The sequence below is a fragment of the Canis lupus genome, chromosome 25 (genome assembly GCF_048164855.1).
Source record: "Canis lupus baileyi chromosome 25, mCanLup2.hap1, whole genome shotgun sequence".
NCBI classification, from domain to species: domain Eukaryota; kingdom Metazoa; phylum Chordata; class Mammalia; order Carnivora; family Canidae; genus Canis; species Canis lupus.
Genome location: NC_132862.1, coordinates 28,289,246 through 28,310,576, shown reverse-complemented (window position 1 = coordinate 28,310,576; position 21,331 = coordinate 28,289,246). Strand labels below are relative to the sequence as shown.

General features: G+C 36.6%; 1 protein-coding gene across 26 annotated transcripts in view; it reads left to right on the top strand.

Annotated features, from left to right (window-relative positions):
• PLEKHA5 (pleckstrin homology domain containing A5) overlaps positions 1–21,331 on the top strand; it is a 242,065-nt gene that overhangs the window by 68,283 nt on the left and 152,451 nt on the right. For 2 of the 26 annotated variants that reach the window (XM_072798815.1, XM_072798813.1), the window contains exon 1: positions 15,901–16,076. The exons of 20 other annotated variants lie outside the window; for them this stretch is intronic. Coding sequence is in view for 1 of the 6 variants with exons in the window: in XM_072798821.1 (XP_072654922.1) it covers positions 12,404–12,470 (67 nt within the window). In the remaining 5 variants the exon portion in view is untranslated. Of the gene's footprint in view, positions 1–12,403; positions 12,668–15,900; positions 16,077–21,331 lie in introns of those variants that run through there. 4 more of the 26 variants (XM_072798807.1, XM_072798806.1, XM_072798821.1 and 1 more) reach the window with 3 other exon arrangements.

Here is a 21,331-nt window from a genome sequence, read left to right as displayed (position 1 = left end):
TCTTCGAAATTGGCCTGATGTTCTTAGCCTCTGTGACTTTTTGCTTTATTCCCTTTCCAGAATACCATTAATGAATCAGCATTGAATCATGAAATACAAGAATTAGTTCTCTTTTTTTTTAAATTTTTTATTTATGATAGAGAGAGAGAGAGAGGTGCAGAGACACAGGCAGAGGGAGAAGCAGGCTCCATGCACCGGGAGCCCGACGTGGGATTCGATCCCGGGTCTCCAGGATCGCGCCCTGGGCCAAAGGCAGGCGCCAAACCGCTGCGCCACCCAGGGATCCCCAAGAATTAGTTCTAATTGACATTAGCCTATGAAGTCCTGTATGCTAACTCAGTTTACACTCCATAAAGTGTATCGTAGTAAGACTTAATCTCTTCCTACTATTGACAAGCATCATCCCTTTCTCTCTTCCTCCATTTGTGCAGAATTTTTATTTTATTCCTACTAAATGCTTAGGCATCGTTAAGTACTAGTAGGCCAAAGAACAGTGTGCCATTCCTGCCCTCTGGTGGTTGAAAGAAACATTGCAAGCAAGTGATAAAGCTGTGTGCTATGAATCTTACCAGCCCTGGTAACATTTGTTTCTTTTATTTCCACATCATATGTTGGTTTACTGATTTATCAAGCCAGTAATGGGCATCTTCTTTATGACAGGCTTCATCAGGTCTTGGTGTGGTAACATCATGGCCTGTGGTAGCAATAGTTAACATAGTTGAGGTCTTACAAATGGAATTCCAAAAAGCATGCTTTCAGTATGTCTAAATCTGACTTTTGGGTTTTTGTGCTTAGATTATGAAGTGTTTTCTTATCTACATGTAACATTTCTAGGCCTACTGAGCCTCAGATTGGTTGTAATGATTGGATTAGAAATGATGAAGTATTGTGTTTTAGTTCTCTTGTTCCCTAACAGTTTACCTCAAAACCTAGCAGCTTACAACATTTAATATCAGAGTTTCTGTGAGTCAGGAATTATGGAAGTAATTTAGCTGGGTGGTTCTGGCTCAGAGTCTTTTAAGAGATTGCAGTCAGGATGTTGATCAGGGTTGTAGTCATCTGAAGGTTTCAGGGGGCTGGAGGATCTGGAGGACCTGGAGGACCTGGTTGGCTTTACCCAGTGATTTGATTGAAGAGAGCAAGAGGGAAGCCTCAGTGTTTTCGGTGGCCTATCCTTAGAAGTTAAGCTTTTGTCATTTCTGCAATATCCTGTTGTATATAACAATCAGGTGTATTTCTTGGGCAAAGGGTCTATGTAAGGGCCGGAGTACCAAGAGGTTGAGAATCACCTGGGGCCACCACATCTTGTAGCCCTGTAGTCAATGACTTGAGGCCTGCATGGAGAAGATACAAGTAAATCTTCAAATGGAAGTATTTTAGAGTGAAATATGGGGTTGAAAAATCAGACCAGCTCATTGTCACTTCAGTTTTCATACTTCATTCTCCTAGGAGAATGTTGCTAAGTACTCAGGTGTTCCCATGCTGATACTTTTAAATGGAGCACTTAGGAATACAGGGAAAGAGTGGTAACAAATGAGTTTTATGAGAACATACTTATATGAACGTGAGACTGGAACATTTCAATTTTTTTAATGTGATCTATTTCAATTTATATTTCTGTGCCATTCAGTAGTGAGAAGTATTTCTGCAAAGAGAATGCTTAGTGATGGCTGACCAAGTTTCATAGAAACTAATGCTTGTTTTTCAAAGATTTCTTTGCCAAATTACTTGCATATTTTAATTTGAGCAGCAGCACGCCATTCTGGGTCTACAGCCTGTCAGAACTCTGCTAGTCTCATCAATGTCATGATGAAAAATGAGAATAATACAGTCAATTGGGTGATAAGGAGAATGTGGCCACTTCATGTTATGCAGGCTTAATCATTGCTAGGTCATTAAGATCAGAAATGAACAGAACTTGAGAACTGTTTAAACCAGAATTTTAGTATTAAGAACATAAGGACTTTGAAGTAAAATTAGTAAGGAAAATTAAAGTTGTTACTCGTCCCTGCTGCCTTCCCCCCAAGTTATTTTCCTGTTCTGTTTTCTGTCTTAATACATTTTTTCATAAATAACATCTGTTTTCGGGTTAGTATGTTCACTTAAAAAATATAATAATGATACTTTCAGTATTGTGAATGTATAAGAAGAATATAAACAATTTAAAATATTAAAATTGTACATCTGTTTTTCATCTAATCATTTCAGTACTATTTTAGGGACAAATCATATTAGAAATGATGTTCCTGGCTCTGCAGTTTCATTGATGCTTCCGGTAATAGCCAACCTAGAGTAAATGTTTCCATGGAATAACTATCTAATAGCCTGTAATGCTTGTTTATCTTCAGGGTCTTATTCTGGTAATTTGACTTACAAAATTAATATATTTATAAGTTTGTAATCCCGAAAGGCAAATGGATAGATTTATGATATATGTTGAGATTATTTTCTTTAGAACATATTTCATTGATTATATTTTCTTGTAAGTTTATTCATTTCATATTTTATCTTGTGATTATTTGTTTACATTTATAATTTATATATCAAGGCATGATGTAATATTAGTGGTGAGATAAATTTAAAAGAAAGTCCTTTCCCTGAACAAATATTTATTGGGCTTCTATTATATACCAAAGCTACTTGTGGCTTCTGGGGTTAGTGTTGCATAAAATAGGCGCTGTCACTTAATTTTTGAAGCTGTAAGCACAGAAGAGAGAGAGATGGACAATAGACTAATAACCACAGAGGTAAATTATATTTTTAAGTACTTAAGCTGAGACCTGACAGATAAGTAGTGGGAGTTAGTTTGCTGGAAGGAAACCTTATAAGTTATAAAGATTCACAGGATCTGGGATGCCTGGGTGGCTCAGCAGTTTGGCGCCTGCCTTCGGCCCAGGGCGTGATCCTGAAGACACGGGATCGAGTCCCACATCAGGCTCCCTGCATGGAGCCTGCTTCTCTCTCTCTCTGCCTGTGTCTCTGCCTCTCTCTCTCTCTCTCATTAATAAATAAATAAAATCTTAAAAAAAATAAATAAATAAAGATTCACAGGATCTGAAGGCAGCTGGATTCCCTGGAGGAGTAAGGGACGTTGAGAGTCTCCCCATCTGCATCTGGAGACAGGTCCAGGGACCACACTGCAAGGACTTACAGCCCGATTAAAGTCTTAGCACTTTATTTCAGAAACTGAAAGTTTTAAATAGGAGAGTGACATTTTGTATATTACTCTGCTGAGTGGAGAATTAAATGATGCAAGACTTAGAATAGAAAAAGGAGAATAGTTAAATAGCTATTGCATTTATCCAAATGAGAAAAGGTGTTGCATGAATTACGGGAATTGTCAGCAGAGATACAGGAAAGTAGACTAATTGGAGAGAGATTTTGGAGATGCACACATACAGGATTTGTTGGATTATAGGGGAAGAATAATTTCCAGTTTTGTGACTTTGGCCAGCTGGTTTGGAAGTTCCATATTTTGAAATGAGAAAAAATGGTTTATTCTTTTTGGAGGGTGGGGTAAGGTGGGGAGTGAGGAAGAGTTGTGGATTGAAGGATGGAAAGGTCAAGAGATTCGGTTTTTAGTAGGGGAAGTTTGAAATGGTTGTGGGAAAATCCAAGTAGAGAGATTTCAGGCACGCAGTTGAGTATACTAGTCTGGAACTCAAAGTGGGCTAGAAAAATAAATTTGGCAAATGCCAACATTTTCTGCAATTTAGGCCAATGAACAGAGTGGAGTGCAAGTTCTTAGGTCTTGTTTAGACCAATGATAGGATGAGGATGACATAACTGTGCTAAAATTTTATTGACCTAAAAACAACTGCTTTTTGAATAATTAAAAAAAAATCAAATGTTGCTTAGAAGAACTTTGGAAAATGCCAGAACTTTTTTTCATTAGACTTTTTGTGATTTAATACCCTTCTCCTTTGCTTGATCTCATTCTAGAGGAATTTGATTACTTGCTTTTCTCTGCTTCTCAAAAGACATCAATCCATTTCCTTATTAAATGTTGAGGTCTGGTTACAGCATGTTGATTCCCCATTTTCCCCTTTGTAGCTTGTTTTTTAGAAGTTATTAATCAGCTGAGTCTTAGTATCATTTTTCCCATAGCTTCTCTTAAGCTTCATTGTGCCTTTTTGGTAGAAAGAAGACCGTCAGTGCACAATAGAATCATTACCCTGACCATTTTTGCTTATCCTGACTCATTTTGGAGTAATCCCGACATCTTCTTAATTAGACAGTTCAAAGAAATGTTTAGCTCTATTTATTAGTATTATATTTTCAGTGGTAGAAATACTGGTTTAAAGCTAGGAAAACTTCCTTACAGTTATCAATGCCTTTCTCTTAAAGCATTATAAATAATTAATTATCACTTGATTGGATAATTTTTGTTTAATTTTCCAAAGTCCTTTTAAAAATATTTTTTCATTGGGCACCTGAGTGGCTCAGGTCATGATCTCGGGGTCCTGGGATCAAGCCCTGAGTCATTGGCCTCCTTGCTTGGCAGGGAGTCTGCTTGTCCCTCTCCCTCCGCCCCTCCCCCTGCTTTCTCTCTCTTTCTCTTACATAAATAAGATCTTTAAAAAATATAGTTGTACGTTTATCAGTTTAATGCAAAGCCTGTGCTAGACACTACAAAAGCGAGAACTGGGAGGTAATTCTTGGACTCAGGATACTTCCTGTCTCTACAGGCTTTGTCATAAAACCTTTGAACTTTACTGCATATAAATCACAACAATCTGAGAGTCCACCTAGTGGAAAATATATTGTTTCTGAGCATTATAGAGTACCAACCCTATAAGCCCAGTGTATCTAATTATTTCCAACATGTTGGAGAAGTGAATATGATTCATTTAGTTAGAAATTTCAGTAATCTGAGTGTTATTTCAAGTTCCCCATATGATCTTCCTTTTATTATTTGCCTCACTCTTGAGTCAACCACTAACTGTTTTAAAAGAGGTATCCCCAAGGAGAAGAGACTTTCCTATTTTCAAAATGGGCAGGACTGAGATTAGGAAAAAAACCAACTAGGTCAGAGCCAATTTCCACAGAGATTTAAAAATCTCAGTGTGAAAACAAAATGAGCTGTGGAGCCCAGGTGTTTAGCAGGCAGGCAGAAGAGAAGTCAGAAGAAAGAGATGGGTAAGAACTGGGAACGTGGTGACTCATCCGTAATTGCTAAGGATGTTACCATTGGTATTTAATGTCACTGATTTTCAACTTTTTTGACCATGATCTACAGTAAGAAATACCTATTTCATGATGTATTGTTCACATACAAATACTTTTTTTATATAAAATTGAAATGAAAAAATACTTTCCCCATACTACTTGTATCTCCTCTTCTGTTTCATGAATTGAAGTGCTGGTAGAAAGCATCCCATTAACTGCATGTCATTAGCCTCTAATGGATTAGACCAGAGTTTACAAATATTGCCCTGTGCAATAGTGAGATTTACATGGGCACCGATGTGGTGAAGTCAGGATTGTTTTTTTGCTTATAACTGTTATTATGAGTCATGTGCATCTATGGAGAAATTAAACTATCTTTATATCCTGGCACAAAGCTTTCCAGACAGCAAGCATTGAGTTAACATTGAATGCTTTTGAACAAACAGCAAGCAGTCATCACTGCTATGCAGCCTAATTGCTTCTTGGTAATATCAGTCTTGTCCCCTGAACTCATCTTATTGCAAGACAGGAGATACTTGTTTATCAACTGCAGCTGCCATGAACCATAATATTCATTAAGTTATACAGAATAAGCTAAACTGTAATCTAATCCAGTAAGGAGGATCCACTGTGTCCTTAAATCTTCCCAAACTTACTACAGTAATCATTTCTTATTATTCATGTTTGCTGTGGCGCAAGAATTCTGGAGCTGCTTGGTTGGGCAGTTCTGGCTTAGGGTGTCTTATATGGTTTTAGTTCCATATTGGCTGGAGTTCAGTCTCTGAAAGTTTGAAAGGTTCAGCTGGAGGATCACATGGCCGGCAAGATGGGGCTGCCTATTGGTTTCTCTCCATGTGGGCCTCTCCACAGGGTTCCGTGCCCTCATGACCTGGCACCTGGCTTTGTCCAGGAAACCAAGACAGAAGCAGCAGTGAAGGGTACTGCGAGGGTGTTGAGTACCAGGAGATGAGGATCCTTCGGGGATATCTTAGAAACTAGCTACCATAACATAAACAGGTATCTTTATTAATGATTGCCTTGAATTTTTAACGAAGGAAAAAGTAAACATGTAAATACTTGTTTTATTTTATTTTTTTATTTTTTTATTTTTTAAGATTTTATTTTATTTATTCATCAGAGACAGAGCGAGAGGGAAAGGCAGAGACACAGGCAGAGGAGAAGCAGGCTCCATGCAGGGAGCCCGAAGTGGGACTCAATACCAGGTCTCCAGGATCGCGCCCTGGGCTGCAGGCGGCGCTAAACCGCTGCAGCACTGGGGCTGCCCTTGTTTTATTTTTGAATTTTGTAAAGCATTTGTAGAGAAGTATTGACATTTCTACTTCTCACAGGAATTTTGGAGAGAATTTAAAGGTATAAAAATGGTAAATTTCAGAAAATGAGATTCCTGATGAAATATGAATGATTAAGCAAGTTGTGTTCAGTTAGCGAAGTACAGAATTATGAAAAATTAGTTAAATACTGGGAAGACCCTAGATGAAATTATTAAGGATAGAAAATAATTTGCTCTCAGTAAAATTGGAGAATACTAATCATTAACAAGTAAAATAACCTTTTAGACCCAATTGGGCAGAGACATGTGTTACTACACCTTTAAAGAGTAGATACATAGAAGATTGTCATAACATTTCACTTACTTTAGATTAGGATTTGGCAACAGGGGCCTGTGGACCAAATCCATCATGCTGTCTGGTTTTATAAATAAAATTTTATTAGAACACAGCCACATTCATCTGTTTCCATATCTCTGTGACTGCTTTCTATTGTGATAGCAGAAGCAATAGTTTTGTGACAAAGACTGTGCTCAAAGCCTAAAATACTTACTGTCCTCTGAAGGATAAGTTTATTGACCCCTACTCTAAATTTTAAACTTAAATACAAGATTAGGTTTTGGAGTGTTGATTCAGATGCATAAATCTAAGGACAATAGCATGTAAGTGAACTTTTAAACATAAAAGAGGGTGCAGTGTTAAAACAGTGTTTTTAATTTTTTTTAGAAGAAAAGTCTTATTAAATAGAAGAGGGAGGGACAGACTATTGTAAGATTCACAAGAATAATGCTTCATTAAGCAAGACTTTGCTTATTAAGAAAATTCATGAGCTTTGAATAGGGCCCATGTGAGAACAGGTGAAGCCAGCATTTGAAAAGCAAATGTGAACATTATGTTGACTGAATTAGGTTATTGTGAAAAACCAATTTAAACATTTTAATATATTTCTGACTTCAAATTAGAAGTTAGGGATTTTTTTATTTACTTTGAAATCTGTTATGGTTTATGATTAGAGTTTTGCCCCCCACCTTTTTTTTTTTTTTTTTTAACATGGAAGTACAGTCTTGAGAAAATGCCCATGAGTAATTTCATTTCCTATCATTCTACTGTGGAATGACTTGAAGAGATAAAGGCACTTGCCAGCCTTAATGATATGCTGCAGACAAATTGAAAAGTGAAATTTCCAAATAATTAGCACAAAGTTTAGGGCTCAGGGCTATATGAGGAAGAACAAGGAAGTAGGCACTCCTGTGCAGGTGGACAAGGAAATCCTAGGTGAAATATGTTTCCAATAATACCACCAGCATATGTTGTCCTACCGGGTTGACTTTGTGCTCATTGTTAAAACCTACTTTTCTAAATGAGTGAGCAGAATTTATACCAGAGTATAATATTATGGTTAAGATATAAGACAGGACGCCTGGGTGGCTCAGCGGATGAGCGCCTGCCCCTGGCTCAGGGCATGATCCTTGGTCTCAGGATCAAGTCCCAGATCAGGCTTCCTGCCTGGAGCCTGGCGCTCCATCTGCTTACGTCTCTTTCTTTCTCTCTCTGGGTCTTTCCTGAATAAATAAGTAAAATCTTTAAAAAAAAAAAAAAAAGATTATAAGATACAAGATACAGTATCAAGAGGAAAAGATTTAGAAGTGAAGTTTTTTTTGCTTTTTTTTTTTTTTGCATTTTAATTTTAGAAAATAGCGGTAGCTACCATTGATTGGGCACTCACACTATTTCAGGCTTTGTGCTAGGCGCATTTCAAAAATTGGCTCGTTTAATGCTCTCAGTAAGTCCATAGGGTAAAAAATAGTGTTTTATCCTCACTCACCACATGAGTAAACTGAATGTTGGAGAGTTTAACTTGCCCAAATTCAGTAACAGGAGGACTAGGACTTGAATCTGGGGACATCTCACTCCAGATGTCTCCACATCACACTGCCAGCCCATAAATCTGTCATCTTGTTCTCAGCTCCTATTATTTTCCTCCCATTTTCTTTTCCCTCCTTCCCACCCCTTCTTCCCTTTTCCATTTCCTTTCCTTTTTTTTTAACTGTTAATTACATAACTAATACATAGTACTAAAACAGTTTAGCACAAAATGGTATAAAGTAAAAAAAAATGAAAGTAGCCTTTATCCATACCGTTAACATTTACTATTCTCCTACCTGCTTCCTTTACCCAAGATAATATACATATATCAGATATTTTCCATGACAGGACACACCGTTCTTTATGCCTTACTATTTTTACCAGCTGCATGCACGACATGTTCCACAGTACAGAAATTAATTTATGCAGCCATTCCTATTGATTATTCTCTTGACTTTTGGCATCTTGTTTTCTCTTTGTTGCTGTTTATATAACTTGGCCTAATGAGCATCTGGTGTTTGCCTTGCATACACTAATTGAGATGACTGAAGTTTATCAATTTAGATAATTTTTTAAAAGCAGTGGTTATGTTCTTCCCACGACTTTAATGATGTTTTGAGTCTAATTTCTTGAATGGGATTTTGTTTGTATCATGAGAGCTTGTGACCCTTTCTAAAACTCCTTAAGAATTCTTTTTCTTTTCTCAGTTTTCAGCAGATTATAATTTATATGTCAGTGATCATTTAAAAAATTTTAGGGATGAGCTATCTCAATCAAAATTTTTAAATTACCACATAATAAATGACTTAAGTTGATTCTTCATAGGTCATTAGACTGTAAATCTTATATATGGTTATAAATGTATAATAAAAAAATTTGGACCATGAATTATCAAAAAGTGATTTTTCCAAAAGAACGTTAAGATATCTAACCTAATTCCTGGTGTCATTTTTGTAACTTATTTGAATAAAGCACACAATTCTATGATTGTTGTTGATGTATTGGCAAATTATGCTTTTCATACAGCAGCGATGCTTATTTTGGAAGGTGTTATTATTTTGGAAAACTAACTTTTCTAAAATGCCTTAGTGTACAGAGTATCTACTTGTATATAGTAGTAGTATTTATGAAATAAAGGAAGGGATGGATGGATAGATGGATAGGAGAGAGGAAGGAGACAAAAAATTGAGGAAGTTGTCTATTTGTTAGTGCAGCAATGTTAATTCTGTAAAGAATGAACGTTACCTTATCTAACTAGCAAGAGTGTTTAACAAAGCAAGAAGAAAACCTACCCTTGTTTGCCCTCTGGTTTTAGATGAATATGAATAGAAGGGAGACACTATGTGGCAGAGTAGATAGAGCAAAGTAGAAAGAACGTGGATTCTTTCATTCAGTTTCCGAGCAGCACAACCCTGGATAGTTTCTGTCCTGTTCACCTGTCCTTATATATACTGTGTATATAATAAAACCTATCTGACTGTTCTTGTGCAAACAAAAGATCAGTCGTATAATATCACAGTACCTGGAATGATTCTCAACAAATGGTAGTTGGTGTCATGTTGCTGCGGAAGCTTCTGTTCTGTCTGTGATCTTCTTTTCTTTTTTTTTCTTTTTTTTTTCCTTCTTTATTTTTAGAAAATCATGGAGTAGTGATTTTGGGTTGGTTTATAATTAATGGAGTGAGAAAATAAGCAGAATGGGCTTTTTGGATGCCAGAATTGATTGATGATATTGACTGAAAAATTTTAAATCCTCTTTTGTTGGCTGCAATCAATCAAGAATTTAGTTAAGTTCTGAGAGCCAACTTGTCTTATTACCTTTAGAAATGAATATACCCCTTGCCAAATGTACCTCCTTCCCTGCCCTTCTGCAGAGATGGTCCTCTTCTCTACTGTTGCTCTTTCAACATTAAGAACATTAAGAACCTCTTCATTCTGATCTTACCTTCTTGGCAACATCTCCATATAGTTACTCCTTAACACCTTTTCCCACTTGGCTTCTATGCCATCATGTACTTCTGGGTTTCTTACTGCTTTTGTGCTACTCTTTTATAAGCTCTTTTTCTTTTGCTGTAGCCATTCTAGTCTCTCTTCCATTCTTCAAATATGCCAGTGAAATTTACTTTGGAAGATCTTACTTATTACTGCCTCAGGGCCTTGACACTGACCATTCCCTCTGCCTGGCTTTTTGCTCACATCTCATCTTTTGATTGAGGCTTACTGTAACCCACATTATCATAGCCACATCTCTGACTTTTTTCTTTTTTCCATAGTATTTACCCCTTTTGTCATGTTACATGGATTACTCATTTATTATGTTTATCATCTCTGATAGAGTATAAGCTCCATGAGGGCAAGGATCTGGATTTTGTGTTTGTCATGTTTTTTTCTTTTTTTTTTCCCCCTCAGATACACCAAACACCTAGCATCAGGCCCTACTACACATAGTAGGCATGGTTGATTGATGAAAGCATAACATCTATCCTGTGTTATCTTCTAGGTCACCTCATTGACTTCCAAGGCTCTTTGCACACCACATACCAGTCTTCCATAAATCTACATCTCGCACCTAGACCTTTTTCCAAGTCTGTACTCACTGATCTCTCTGCATAGACATAATCAGAAAAAACAAAAAACCTTCCAGGCATCCTTAATTACTCTCTTCACCCTTCCTCCTTCCTCTCCAATCTCTTAGTAGGCCCGGTTGACTCGTCTTCTTTGCAAAAAGTATCCCAAATGAATCTGTGCCTCTGTCCTCCCTCATCCAGACAGTAGCAGCAGCTATGTGACCCATTTCAATCCATTCTCCATATGGTAGCCAGAGGCATCTTCTTAGAATGTAAAGCTGCAAAAGAGATCATACCACACAGCCTTCCAGTGGCTTTCTGTAGCATTTAGAATATTTTCCAAAGTCTCTTTTCTGGTTTATAAATCGAACACTAGTTGACCCGCTGCCTCTCAGACCTCATCTCTTAATTGTTTTCCCCTCACCGCACCACACTGTGCTCACAGAAGCCTTCCTTTTCTTCAGATATGCTGCCAGTAAAGCCCTTATTAGACTAACAGCCATTGTTCAAGCTGGCGCTTCAATGCTGCATCTTCAGGACTTCTCCTGACCGGACTATTCACCCTGTCACTCAGCCCTTTTCCACCATCTTACATATTGTTCGCTAAATCTACTCCCTCATGAGAATGTAAGCTCTGTGAGAGGTTTGTACCTTTGTACACCCATATCCCTAATTAATATGTACCACAATGTCTGTTAAAGTTAATACTTGATAAATATTTGTGGGCTGAATGAGTAAATAAAAGGAACAAATTGTTTTTTATGTTAATAAATTTCTGTTATAATAATGATTGTATTTTAACTAACCGATTAAGAATATCCTCAAGTAGAATGGGAAAAATAGGACTATTCTGATGTTGGGGAAGGAGCATTAAGAAATGCTGCTCTGGGGCAGCCCCGGTGGCTCAGCAGTTTGGCACCACCTTCAGCCCTGGGCATGATCCTGGAGTCCTGGGATCGAGTCCCACGTCTGGCTCCCTGCATGGAGCCTGCTTCTCCCTCTGCCTGTGTCTCTGCCTCTTTCTCTCTCTCTCTCCCTCTCTCTCTCTTTCTCTCTCTCTCTTTGTCTCATGAATAAATAAGAATCTTAAAAAAAAAAAAAGAAATGCTGCTTTGTCTCTTAATAGAAAACAGGAAATAGTCCTGCCCCACCCTCATTTTCTCTTTTCATGTACACAGTGCGATATTTTAAAAATACTCTTATGTCTTTATTCAGAAGCAAAATTGTTTTGTGTTTGCTTTTTTTCTAGTAAAGAACGAAAGATTGTCTTATAGTCTAAGCATTGTCTATAGCAAGAGACCATTTGAATGCCAAAATCATGTATAATTAGGTCTGTACATTATCTGGCCACATGCAGAGTAGGTGCTAAGGGCTTATCACTGCAGTAAAAGTCACAAGGATGTTTAAGTTTATTTTACGAAATATGTTTTAAAATTTATGGGTTTTTTTAAGATAAATTATTATGGAAAATGTATGCCTTTGCCCAAGATTCTTTTTTTTTTTCTTTTTTAAGATTTTATTTATTTATTCGAGAGAGAGGCCGAGAGAGAAGCAGGCTCCATACAGGGAGCCCGATTTGAGACCCGATCCCAGGGCTTCAGAGTCACACCCTGCACTGAAGGCAGACGCTTAACCACTGGACCACCCAGGCGTCGCTGCCCAAGATTCTTGCAAATATATGCTCCAGATTTTGTAGGGACTCTTTCAGTTATTTTTTCTTTGTCATTGTACACTTCCTGGGACTCACTTTCTTGCTGTATATATTTGAAAAGAATTCCTAATTTCATTATATTAAGATGGAATATTTTTAAAAAGGAAAATGTTTCCACTTTCTTAAATACCATCAGAAGATCTCTGAGAAAGCAGGAAACAATAAATAGGAATCTTTTACCAACGAGTTGTATAGTGTCGGTACTTCATTATTCTGTGTCTGTCTCTCCCCGTGTATCAATGAGTGGCTCTTTCCCAGAGGAACTGCACAATCGTATAGAGAGCTTCTTCATAATGACTGGCCCCCCCTTGGTCAGATTGAAAGGTTTCTGGACTCTGAATGTGTGTGCCGAAGTTGTTTCTCAGCCACACAGGTGATTCTGTTGTGAACTATGGTAAAAATCCAAAATGACGGCAAATTGCAGTCAAAGGCTCATGTACACTTCTGTTCTCCCTCCTCCCGTTCCCTCTCTTGTGGTGCCCTCTCTCAGGATGCAGTGAATGGCAAGTATGTTTAGTCATGGCGAGATCCATCCATCCTCCTGTGTCTATGTGCAGTACAATGCACCAGAACTGTATACAGTCTTCAGAGGTTACTCACTTGTCAATAGAAATGGATTCTATCTTTTGTCAAATTTTTACAAATTCGTTCATTCTTATCAGAGTAGCCTTTGAGGGAAACATTTTATCAAATGTTGTAGGTAGAGAAAGGGTAAGCAAGTAAATTGAAGAATGAGTGGCAGGAGATAAAGATTTAAAAAAATAGGACCTCTAATTAAGATCAAAGGTAAATGTAATTACAAGATGACCTCAATTTTAAATCAGAATGCTAAAGTCAAATGTAGAAAAGAGAGGAAATTCAGGTTAAAGACCTATTAAGTGATATGGAAGCATTCAAAACGTGAGTTAAAAAATGGGCATGCTGTGCCAGTGTGCTGGAATTAATGTCTCTTTTACCTATTTTTGTATCTGCCTGTCATTCCAAAGTTATCTCCTTCATTCAGCTGTTTAGCGCATGACCCTGGCTCCTCCATTATCCAGGGTGTAAAGCACTTCTTGCCGTCTGCTTCCAGATTCTGTGCTCCCTGAATATTATCTTGCGTTTTCTCTTTTCTCTCTTCCCAGTTTGGACAGCCTACACTTCTTCCTGTGATTCACACCATACCACAAGTTCTCCAGTCCCCATGCCACTTCTTAGCCCTCTCATGCCCTATTTCTCTGCCCCCTACCTGGCTGTTTTCCTCTTCCCTGTTTTCTTCTTTCTGGTCCCGATCCTCAGTGTTCATTTACAGCATTTCAAAAAGGTCACCCTCTCCCAGAATCTTCTTTAAATTTTCCTCATCAGAACGCTTTCTCTCATCCCTCTAAACCCCCCAGCACAGCAAAACATCTATCTCTCTTTTGCTGTGATCATCTTGGATTAGCGACATGTACTCCTCTTGCCTTATCATCTATAAGCTCTTTTGAAAACAGAGATAGCCCTCCTTGTTTTTGTTTCCACTGTGCATTGCCTTGCACCATGTCTCATATATAACATGTGCTCAATAAATATTTATAGTTCAGAAGTAGATTTGTTTGTTTTCAGTGAAGAGCTTTCCTTTCTCCTTCAGAGGTCATAGTTTTCTAGAAACTCTTTTTAACAGAATCCTTACCCTGCCGCATACTGTACACAGAATTTATTAGACTTAGCAGTACATAAAACATATGCATTTTGACACTTTTTGTTTGATATATTGTATGACTCTTGGTATTTGCTTTTATTCTGTGCTGCTGCTTTTCCTGGGCGTTTTCTTTAGGGAGAGAGTGCTTATGTACCATACATTGCCCACAGACCTTGCAATTAAACCTACCTAACGCTCACTGGCAATAGATGAGTTGCTTTGATAGAATGCTAAAGAAAATGATGTATTGGTAGCTTTCTTTGAACTTTACAGTTTTTTTTTTTAAAGGTGTTGGAATTAGGTAGGTGTGGTTCCATAAACAGTTCTCATGTTCTTTTTTAACATTTTATTTTTTACAACTTCTCTAAACCTCTTAATGATCTTGTCTTACCATCTATGAGGGGCCTTATCTTAGCTACTGTCATTGAATTTGTCTGTTTCTTATGCCTTCTTATTTTCCCAGGACTTCCAGATTAATTTGGGGTCAAGAGGGAAGGGGGAAGCAAGGCTACTGTTCATAAAATAAGACATTTGTGTGTGGGGTAGTTAGGTATTTAATGATGGGGAAGTGTAGAAGTAACCAAGAATGGTTGTGAAGAAAGGACAATCATAAATTAGTATATGGACCCAGTTAAAGATGGTGTAGCCCCACTCTGCCTGTGGTTTGCTATCCTAGGCTTGGTGTGTCAACTGTATGAACACTTCCAATTTTTGCCCAAGGTGAAAATGGAAGTGGATTCATAAGAATTGTCTGCTGGCTTTTAGTGGGGCTGTATCTGCTGTGCTAGATTTTTTTTTTTTCCCTGAAAAATTTAAATGGGCATCGGGAGCTTCTTGACCATATTTCCATCATGCAAAACTATATATGCCTTTGCAGCAGCTTGCTCAGCATACCAGGCAAATTAGCTATTTGATTGCATAAGCATTCATATGTAAACCATTTTATTGATTGTGTGTGTGTGTAGCATTTTGTAAAAGTTCTTGAAAATGCAGAAACAATTATTAATCCTTTTTATATCTTTATCAAAATTTTGCTGAGGTCTGTTATTATATAAGCATATAATCTATTATATAACATATAATCTATAGATGAGAAAAATCCTTACTGCTATATTTTCAAGAAAACAGACATATTTAATAAAGATACCGAACATTTTAGTTTATTGATGCTTACTAATATTTCCAAAGGAAAAGTTAAAATACTAATAGTTTGTAGATTGTTTTATTTGTTGAATAGCAGAGATACAGAATAAAAGGTTAAAAAGTAAAATATGAAATGTTTGCCTAATTTATCAGTGGTCACATTTACTTCTTTGGGGGGGTCATACCTGCATGCCTTGATATTTCCAGTATTTTGGGGAAATACCTATGTTGACATAGTTAGTGAAATATTGAAACCTAAGAATTTTTTTTAAGTATAAAAATAATTATTTCCAGGCACATCAAGTTAAATGAACCACAAAAATCATGAAGTCAGAAACAAAATCAATTATCATTTGGTGGTTCTGTTTAGTTTATTGCGGTTAATGATCTTCGATTGAATTTGCAGCTCTCTGAGTTTGTTTGGAAGTAGGCCATCACATGCTGAGATGAAATACCAAGTCATTTAAATTAGATACCGAGCATGCTCATATGAAGTACTTACTCTTGGAGACTGCAGTGAGGTTCAGTTTTCTTCTAGTGGGAAGAGCAGGAAAGAGCTCATCACCGTGTGCCCTTTGTCATGATTCTGTCAGAGGGCATGTAATTTTGTCTTTGGAAACCAGGAACCTGAGACAAAAAGAAGAATGCAGGTTTTTAGCAAAAGACTATTTGGTGAGTTAACTAGCTGTTTTATTCTATTTTATAATTCCTAGCAAGGCTGTTTCTTCTATCTGCTGCTTATTTTGTAGTAAGCTGAAGCTTTATGTAGCAAGTAACTTAGCTGAGATTAGGAGAAATTTGTTTCTGCCATCCAAATCTCACTCCTATGAAATATTTTCAGTACATTTCTGAGGTGACAAGTTCATAAATTGCTATGATGATACTCCTTCGTGTTCTCCACAAATTTCATTCGCTTACTGGTGCTGAATAATGCTGGCAGAATTGTGTGCTAAGGGAGCTCAGGATTTGTCTGTTTGAACAGTTTAGCATTTTGTTCTTGTATTTTTATCAAATTATAATTTTTGCTTTCATATTTTTACACTTCATCTTAAAAAGTAGTGGTAAGACTCATTTAGCATAAAAAAGCAAGAATTCTTGAAAAAATGAGAGGATATGTTATACTATATGTACATATTGTTATAGATGATTCAAAAATCAGTTGACTTTATAATTGGTCATTTACAGTACTCAAAAATAGAATGAAATTGACAACACTTTGTGAAATATGCTGCAGTTACTCAATATTCATATTTAGAATCCATTCTGTTTTTAGTTATTGAAGTAGCTATGGGAGTGTTTGGAGTATAATAATAGTTTAGCCGTTTTAGGCTCTTTTTACTTCTCTTGAGCTCATATTATGGTGATTGCTAGGAAATGTACTGTGGTTGTTTTTGTTATCCAAGTGTTCATGTTCTACCATGAAATTAAAGAGGGAAGTTTTGTGCATTTTTTCCATATTATGTTCTTATAATATCAAATAATATTTGAAGTCTGTAAATTATTATTTCATAATGAACATGATTTTGATTTATATTTATTGTTGATAAACTTGGCAGCCAAACCTTCAGGGTATTCTGGAAATTAAAATTGCATACTCTACATGAGAGAAATCATTGTAGTTAATAAAGATTTGAAGAAAAAGCATAAAATTACCAAATTTATTTCCTTGGGGGAAGATCATATTTATTAATAAATGTCAGTGAAGTAGGGAATTTGAGGTATAGAAGGTGTTTTGAAGAGTTCTAGAAAAACAATGTGGTGGGGTAGGAGGAATAGGAAGAGAATACTAAAGGCTTAGTGCCTTCAAATGCCAAGCAATTATGTGATGCTTTCCTGAAATAGCTTTATTTTGTGAACTGCCCCCACTATGCCATTTTCCAGGATTGGCACATGTGAAGGAGGTGGGTGTATACTTAAGGTTGTATATTCGTGAAAAGGGAGGGTTAGCAGTTAGAGATGAGGACTAAGTGATAATACTCAAGAAATCTGTTCCACTTGTACATACTGACTCACTTGTGTGACCTTGGGCAGCATGCACACAGCTATTTCCACTTATTTTTAGTATAGTACTTAACCGTGGTAATAATAGGAGATTCATTTAAGATTTCTAATGTAATAAGATTATTTCCTGGACTATTGCAAAGATGCATAAGGGCTGTAAGTCATTCACAGATAGTTACTGTGGTAAAAAACAAACAAGTGTTGCTTTTACAGAATCCTATCAAGTGTTTTCTTTTTTAATTAAAAATATCTCAGGGATGCCTGGCTGGATCAGTCAGTGGAGCATGCAGCTCTTGATCTCAGGTTTTTAAGTTCGAGCCCCATGTTAGGTGTAAAGACTACTTCAAAATAATAAATATCTTTTAAAAAAATATTTTGAGTGTATAAAAATAAAAATGTAGAAGTTCTCTGTGGTCTTTGAAACTAATTTGCTAATACCTATTTAGTCTGTGAATAACCATGAAATTTTCATGGTAGAATTATACTTTATACTATTTTCTCTTACATATTTAGTCCCATTTGCCTCTAATCATAGACCTTCATAGATCTTCAATAAAAAAATAAATTGAAAAAAATAATAAATCAATAATCAATTGAAGTCTGTTAAAGAAAAATATGGAGAAGTGTGCCTGGGTGATTCAGTTGGTTAAGTGTCTGCCTTTGGATCAGGTCATGATCCCAGGGTCCTGGGATCGAGCCCCACATCAGTCTCTTCTCAGTATGAAGCCTGCTCCTCCCTCTCCTTCCTACTCATATTCTCTCACTACCTCTCTCAGATAAATAAATAAAAATCTTTTTAAAAAAAAGAAAGAAAAATATGGAGAAATACTGGGAAAGTGAAAGGAGGGAAATATGAAAGGAATGATTGACTACAAGGATTTCTTTGCCAGGTTTTGAAGATGAAGCACATACCTGTATATTTTGTTCATTTCTAAATCATTAAGTTCGTCTACTCATTTAACTTAACATTTACCAATTAAGAATAATTTAGTTCCCTAACATTTATGAAGTCAGTAGTGCTTAAAGATCCCAAGTGGTTTTAACTGAAAATGAGTTCTGTGGTCAAGTAAGTTTGAGGAATGATGGACCATGAGTGCTTGTTTATAGCAGAACTTCTTGCCTTTAATTCTTGTTCAGAACTTTATTCAGAGAACTTAATTTTCCCTGAAATATGGTTAAATTTTGAAAAGAAAAAACAATATATGATATGAAAAAACAGTATATGAACATTTAGCACACATTTAAATAATTCTGAGTATGAACCATTATCTTTGAAATACATGGATAAGTGAAAGAATTATGGGTTTCCTTAGGTCTTCCAGAATATTACCTCAGTTCTTTTCCATTTTACATTTAGAAGGACAATCTTAGAAATACAGTGTAAATGGAATATAAGAGGTATGATTAGACTTGGGGATAGTACTAGAGACATAAGCTAAAATTACATTTTTGAAAGCCCTAAACATTAAAGTATAAGCAGTAAACACTATGTGAGGGATTGGCGGGGGGGGGGGGGGGGGAGCGCAATATAACCAAGTAAACATTTTGATAATTTTCATAAGTTTTCATCCATTTTCTTAAAGTTACTCCTATAGAGAGACCAATTAAATTTTTAAAATATAGTTCGTAATGGGAAATAAGTAGTATTTGTAATCCCGTGGCCTGGGTTCTAATCTAGTTTTGCCACTTGTGACTGTAGGCAAGTACCTTCTTTTTTCCATTCTGTGTTTTCGATAGTAAACAGAAACATCAATGTTTTTCTTTTAGATTATGAGTATTTAATTTTACATAAAGAACCTAGCATGATGTCACTCACAGTGTTCAATAAATGTTTGTCTCCTTAATTTCCCTTTGAAACAATTAAGTTTTTTTCTGTATTAAAATTTTTTCAAAATATTACTTATCCTATTTTAAATACTAACCTCACAGAAATATACCTTATAAATATAATATTTATAAATTATAATATACTTGGAATCTCTTTATATAACTTTTTTCTTCGTTTTTTAGTTGACGCCATGCCTAGCGTGGAGCCAATGTGGGCTTCAGCTCATAACCCTGAGATCAAGAGTTGGACATTTAACCCACCAAGCCACCCAGGCACCTCTGTAACTTGTTTTTAAAACCAGAATGTAGGGGCACCTGGATGGCTCTGTGGGTTAAGCATCCGACTCTTGGTTTCAGCTCAGCTCATTATCTCAGGGTCATGAGATCTAGCTCTGTGTGGGGAGCTCTGCTTAGGATTCTCTCTGTCCGCTGCCCCCTACTCTGTGCTCTAAACCAATCAATCAATAAAAACAATGTATACATGATAAAATGTTGAAAAAGTCTTATTTGCTTAACCCACTTTTATAAGAGTAATTGCTAAATACCCATTTGTTTCAGCTGTGTTTGGCCTGGTAGACAAAGTGATGAATATTTAGTCTAAAGAAATACCTCAAATTTGTTCTTATTGCTATACAAAACATGTTATTATAAATAAAATCACATTTAGTGAAATATAAACTCTTAAATTAGTGGAAACCCAGCAGTGCCTGGCACAGAATTGGAACTCCCTAAATGTATATTGAATTAAATTTTTTCATGTTTTTCAACCCATATCAATTCCACTATTTTAGAGCTTATATTTTCTGTTTCTGTGTCCTGTTTCTGTGAAGATTGCTGTTCTTTTAAAAACAAAACCCTTTCATACCATTATTGTTTAAGAAATACATTAAAATTATTAGACCCCATACCATAATCTTCATAAATGAACTGATAATATGAATTACAACAGGGACTTTTCTTCTTTTAAACTGTAAATAATTCTTTGCTGATCCTGATAGAATTTTTTTTTTTATTAGAGATTTTATTTATCTTTTCGTGAGAGACACAGAGAGAGGAAGAGACATAGGCAGAGGGAGAAGCAGGCTCCCCACGGGGAGCCTGATGTGGGACTCAAAGGCAGATGCTCAACCACTGAGCCACCCAGGTGCCCCTTGGTAGAATTTTATAATTACTTATACCCCAGAACTCTGGCACTTCCATTGAAAATTTGGTGAAATCTGGCCTATCTGGTGAATTGTAGCCCTTCTGTAGCAAGATTGTTCAGCATTTAGAGATTGAGTGCATAGTTTGGTGTTGGAAAGATACCTCAAATAGTGTGTCATTGGGGCCATCACAGTCGTACATTAGATTCTCTCTAATGCATTTCTTCTAACAATGGCTTTTTGACAAATTCAAGGTCAGCTAGATGGCTTGATATATATAAAACTATTTTTTTTCAAAGATTTTTTAATTTATTTATTCATGAGAATGCACAAAGAGGAGAGAGAGAGGGGCAGAGACGCAGGCAGAGGGAGAAGCAGGCTCCATGCACCGGGAGCCCGACGTGGGACTTGATCCCAGGTCTCCAGGATCGCACCCTGGGCCAAAGGCAGGCGCCAAACCGCTGCGCCACTCAGGGATCCCCGATATAAAACTATTTTAATGAGATCTCAGGGTTATCTGTGATTTAAGATAGGTATATCAAAAGTATATTATATATACGATGACCATTACTTACCTTAACTTGACATAACTTAGCTCTTTAGGCCATTAATAGATGGCCACTAAACAAACACTCAGCAAGTTTATGTGAGTTTAACCTCTGTCTGTAATTTCCTCAGTGTTTTGTTGATGGTGCCCAGATTCCCACTTGATTTCAGATTGTCTTGAACTTGCTTCCACAATCTCTTAGTTGTCACTCCAGACTTACTGGTTCTTTTCTCCTCTAGATTCTTCTCAGCAACCTTTTATCAAGTCCTCTCTTGCATTTATAGCTCAAACATTTAGTCTAGGAATCAGGGTTTGGAGTTTCTGTTCTTTAGTTTGTTTTGCTATTTCTCCACATTATTCCTGGACTCACACATCCAGATCTTTGTCAGCACCTATCCCAGAAGGTCCTT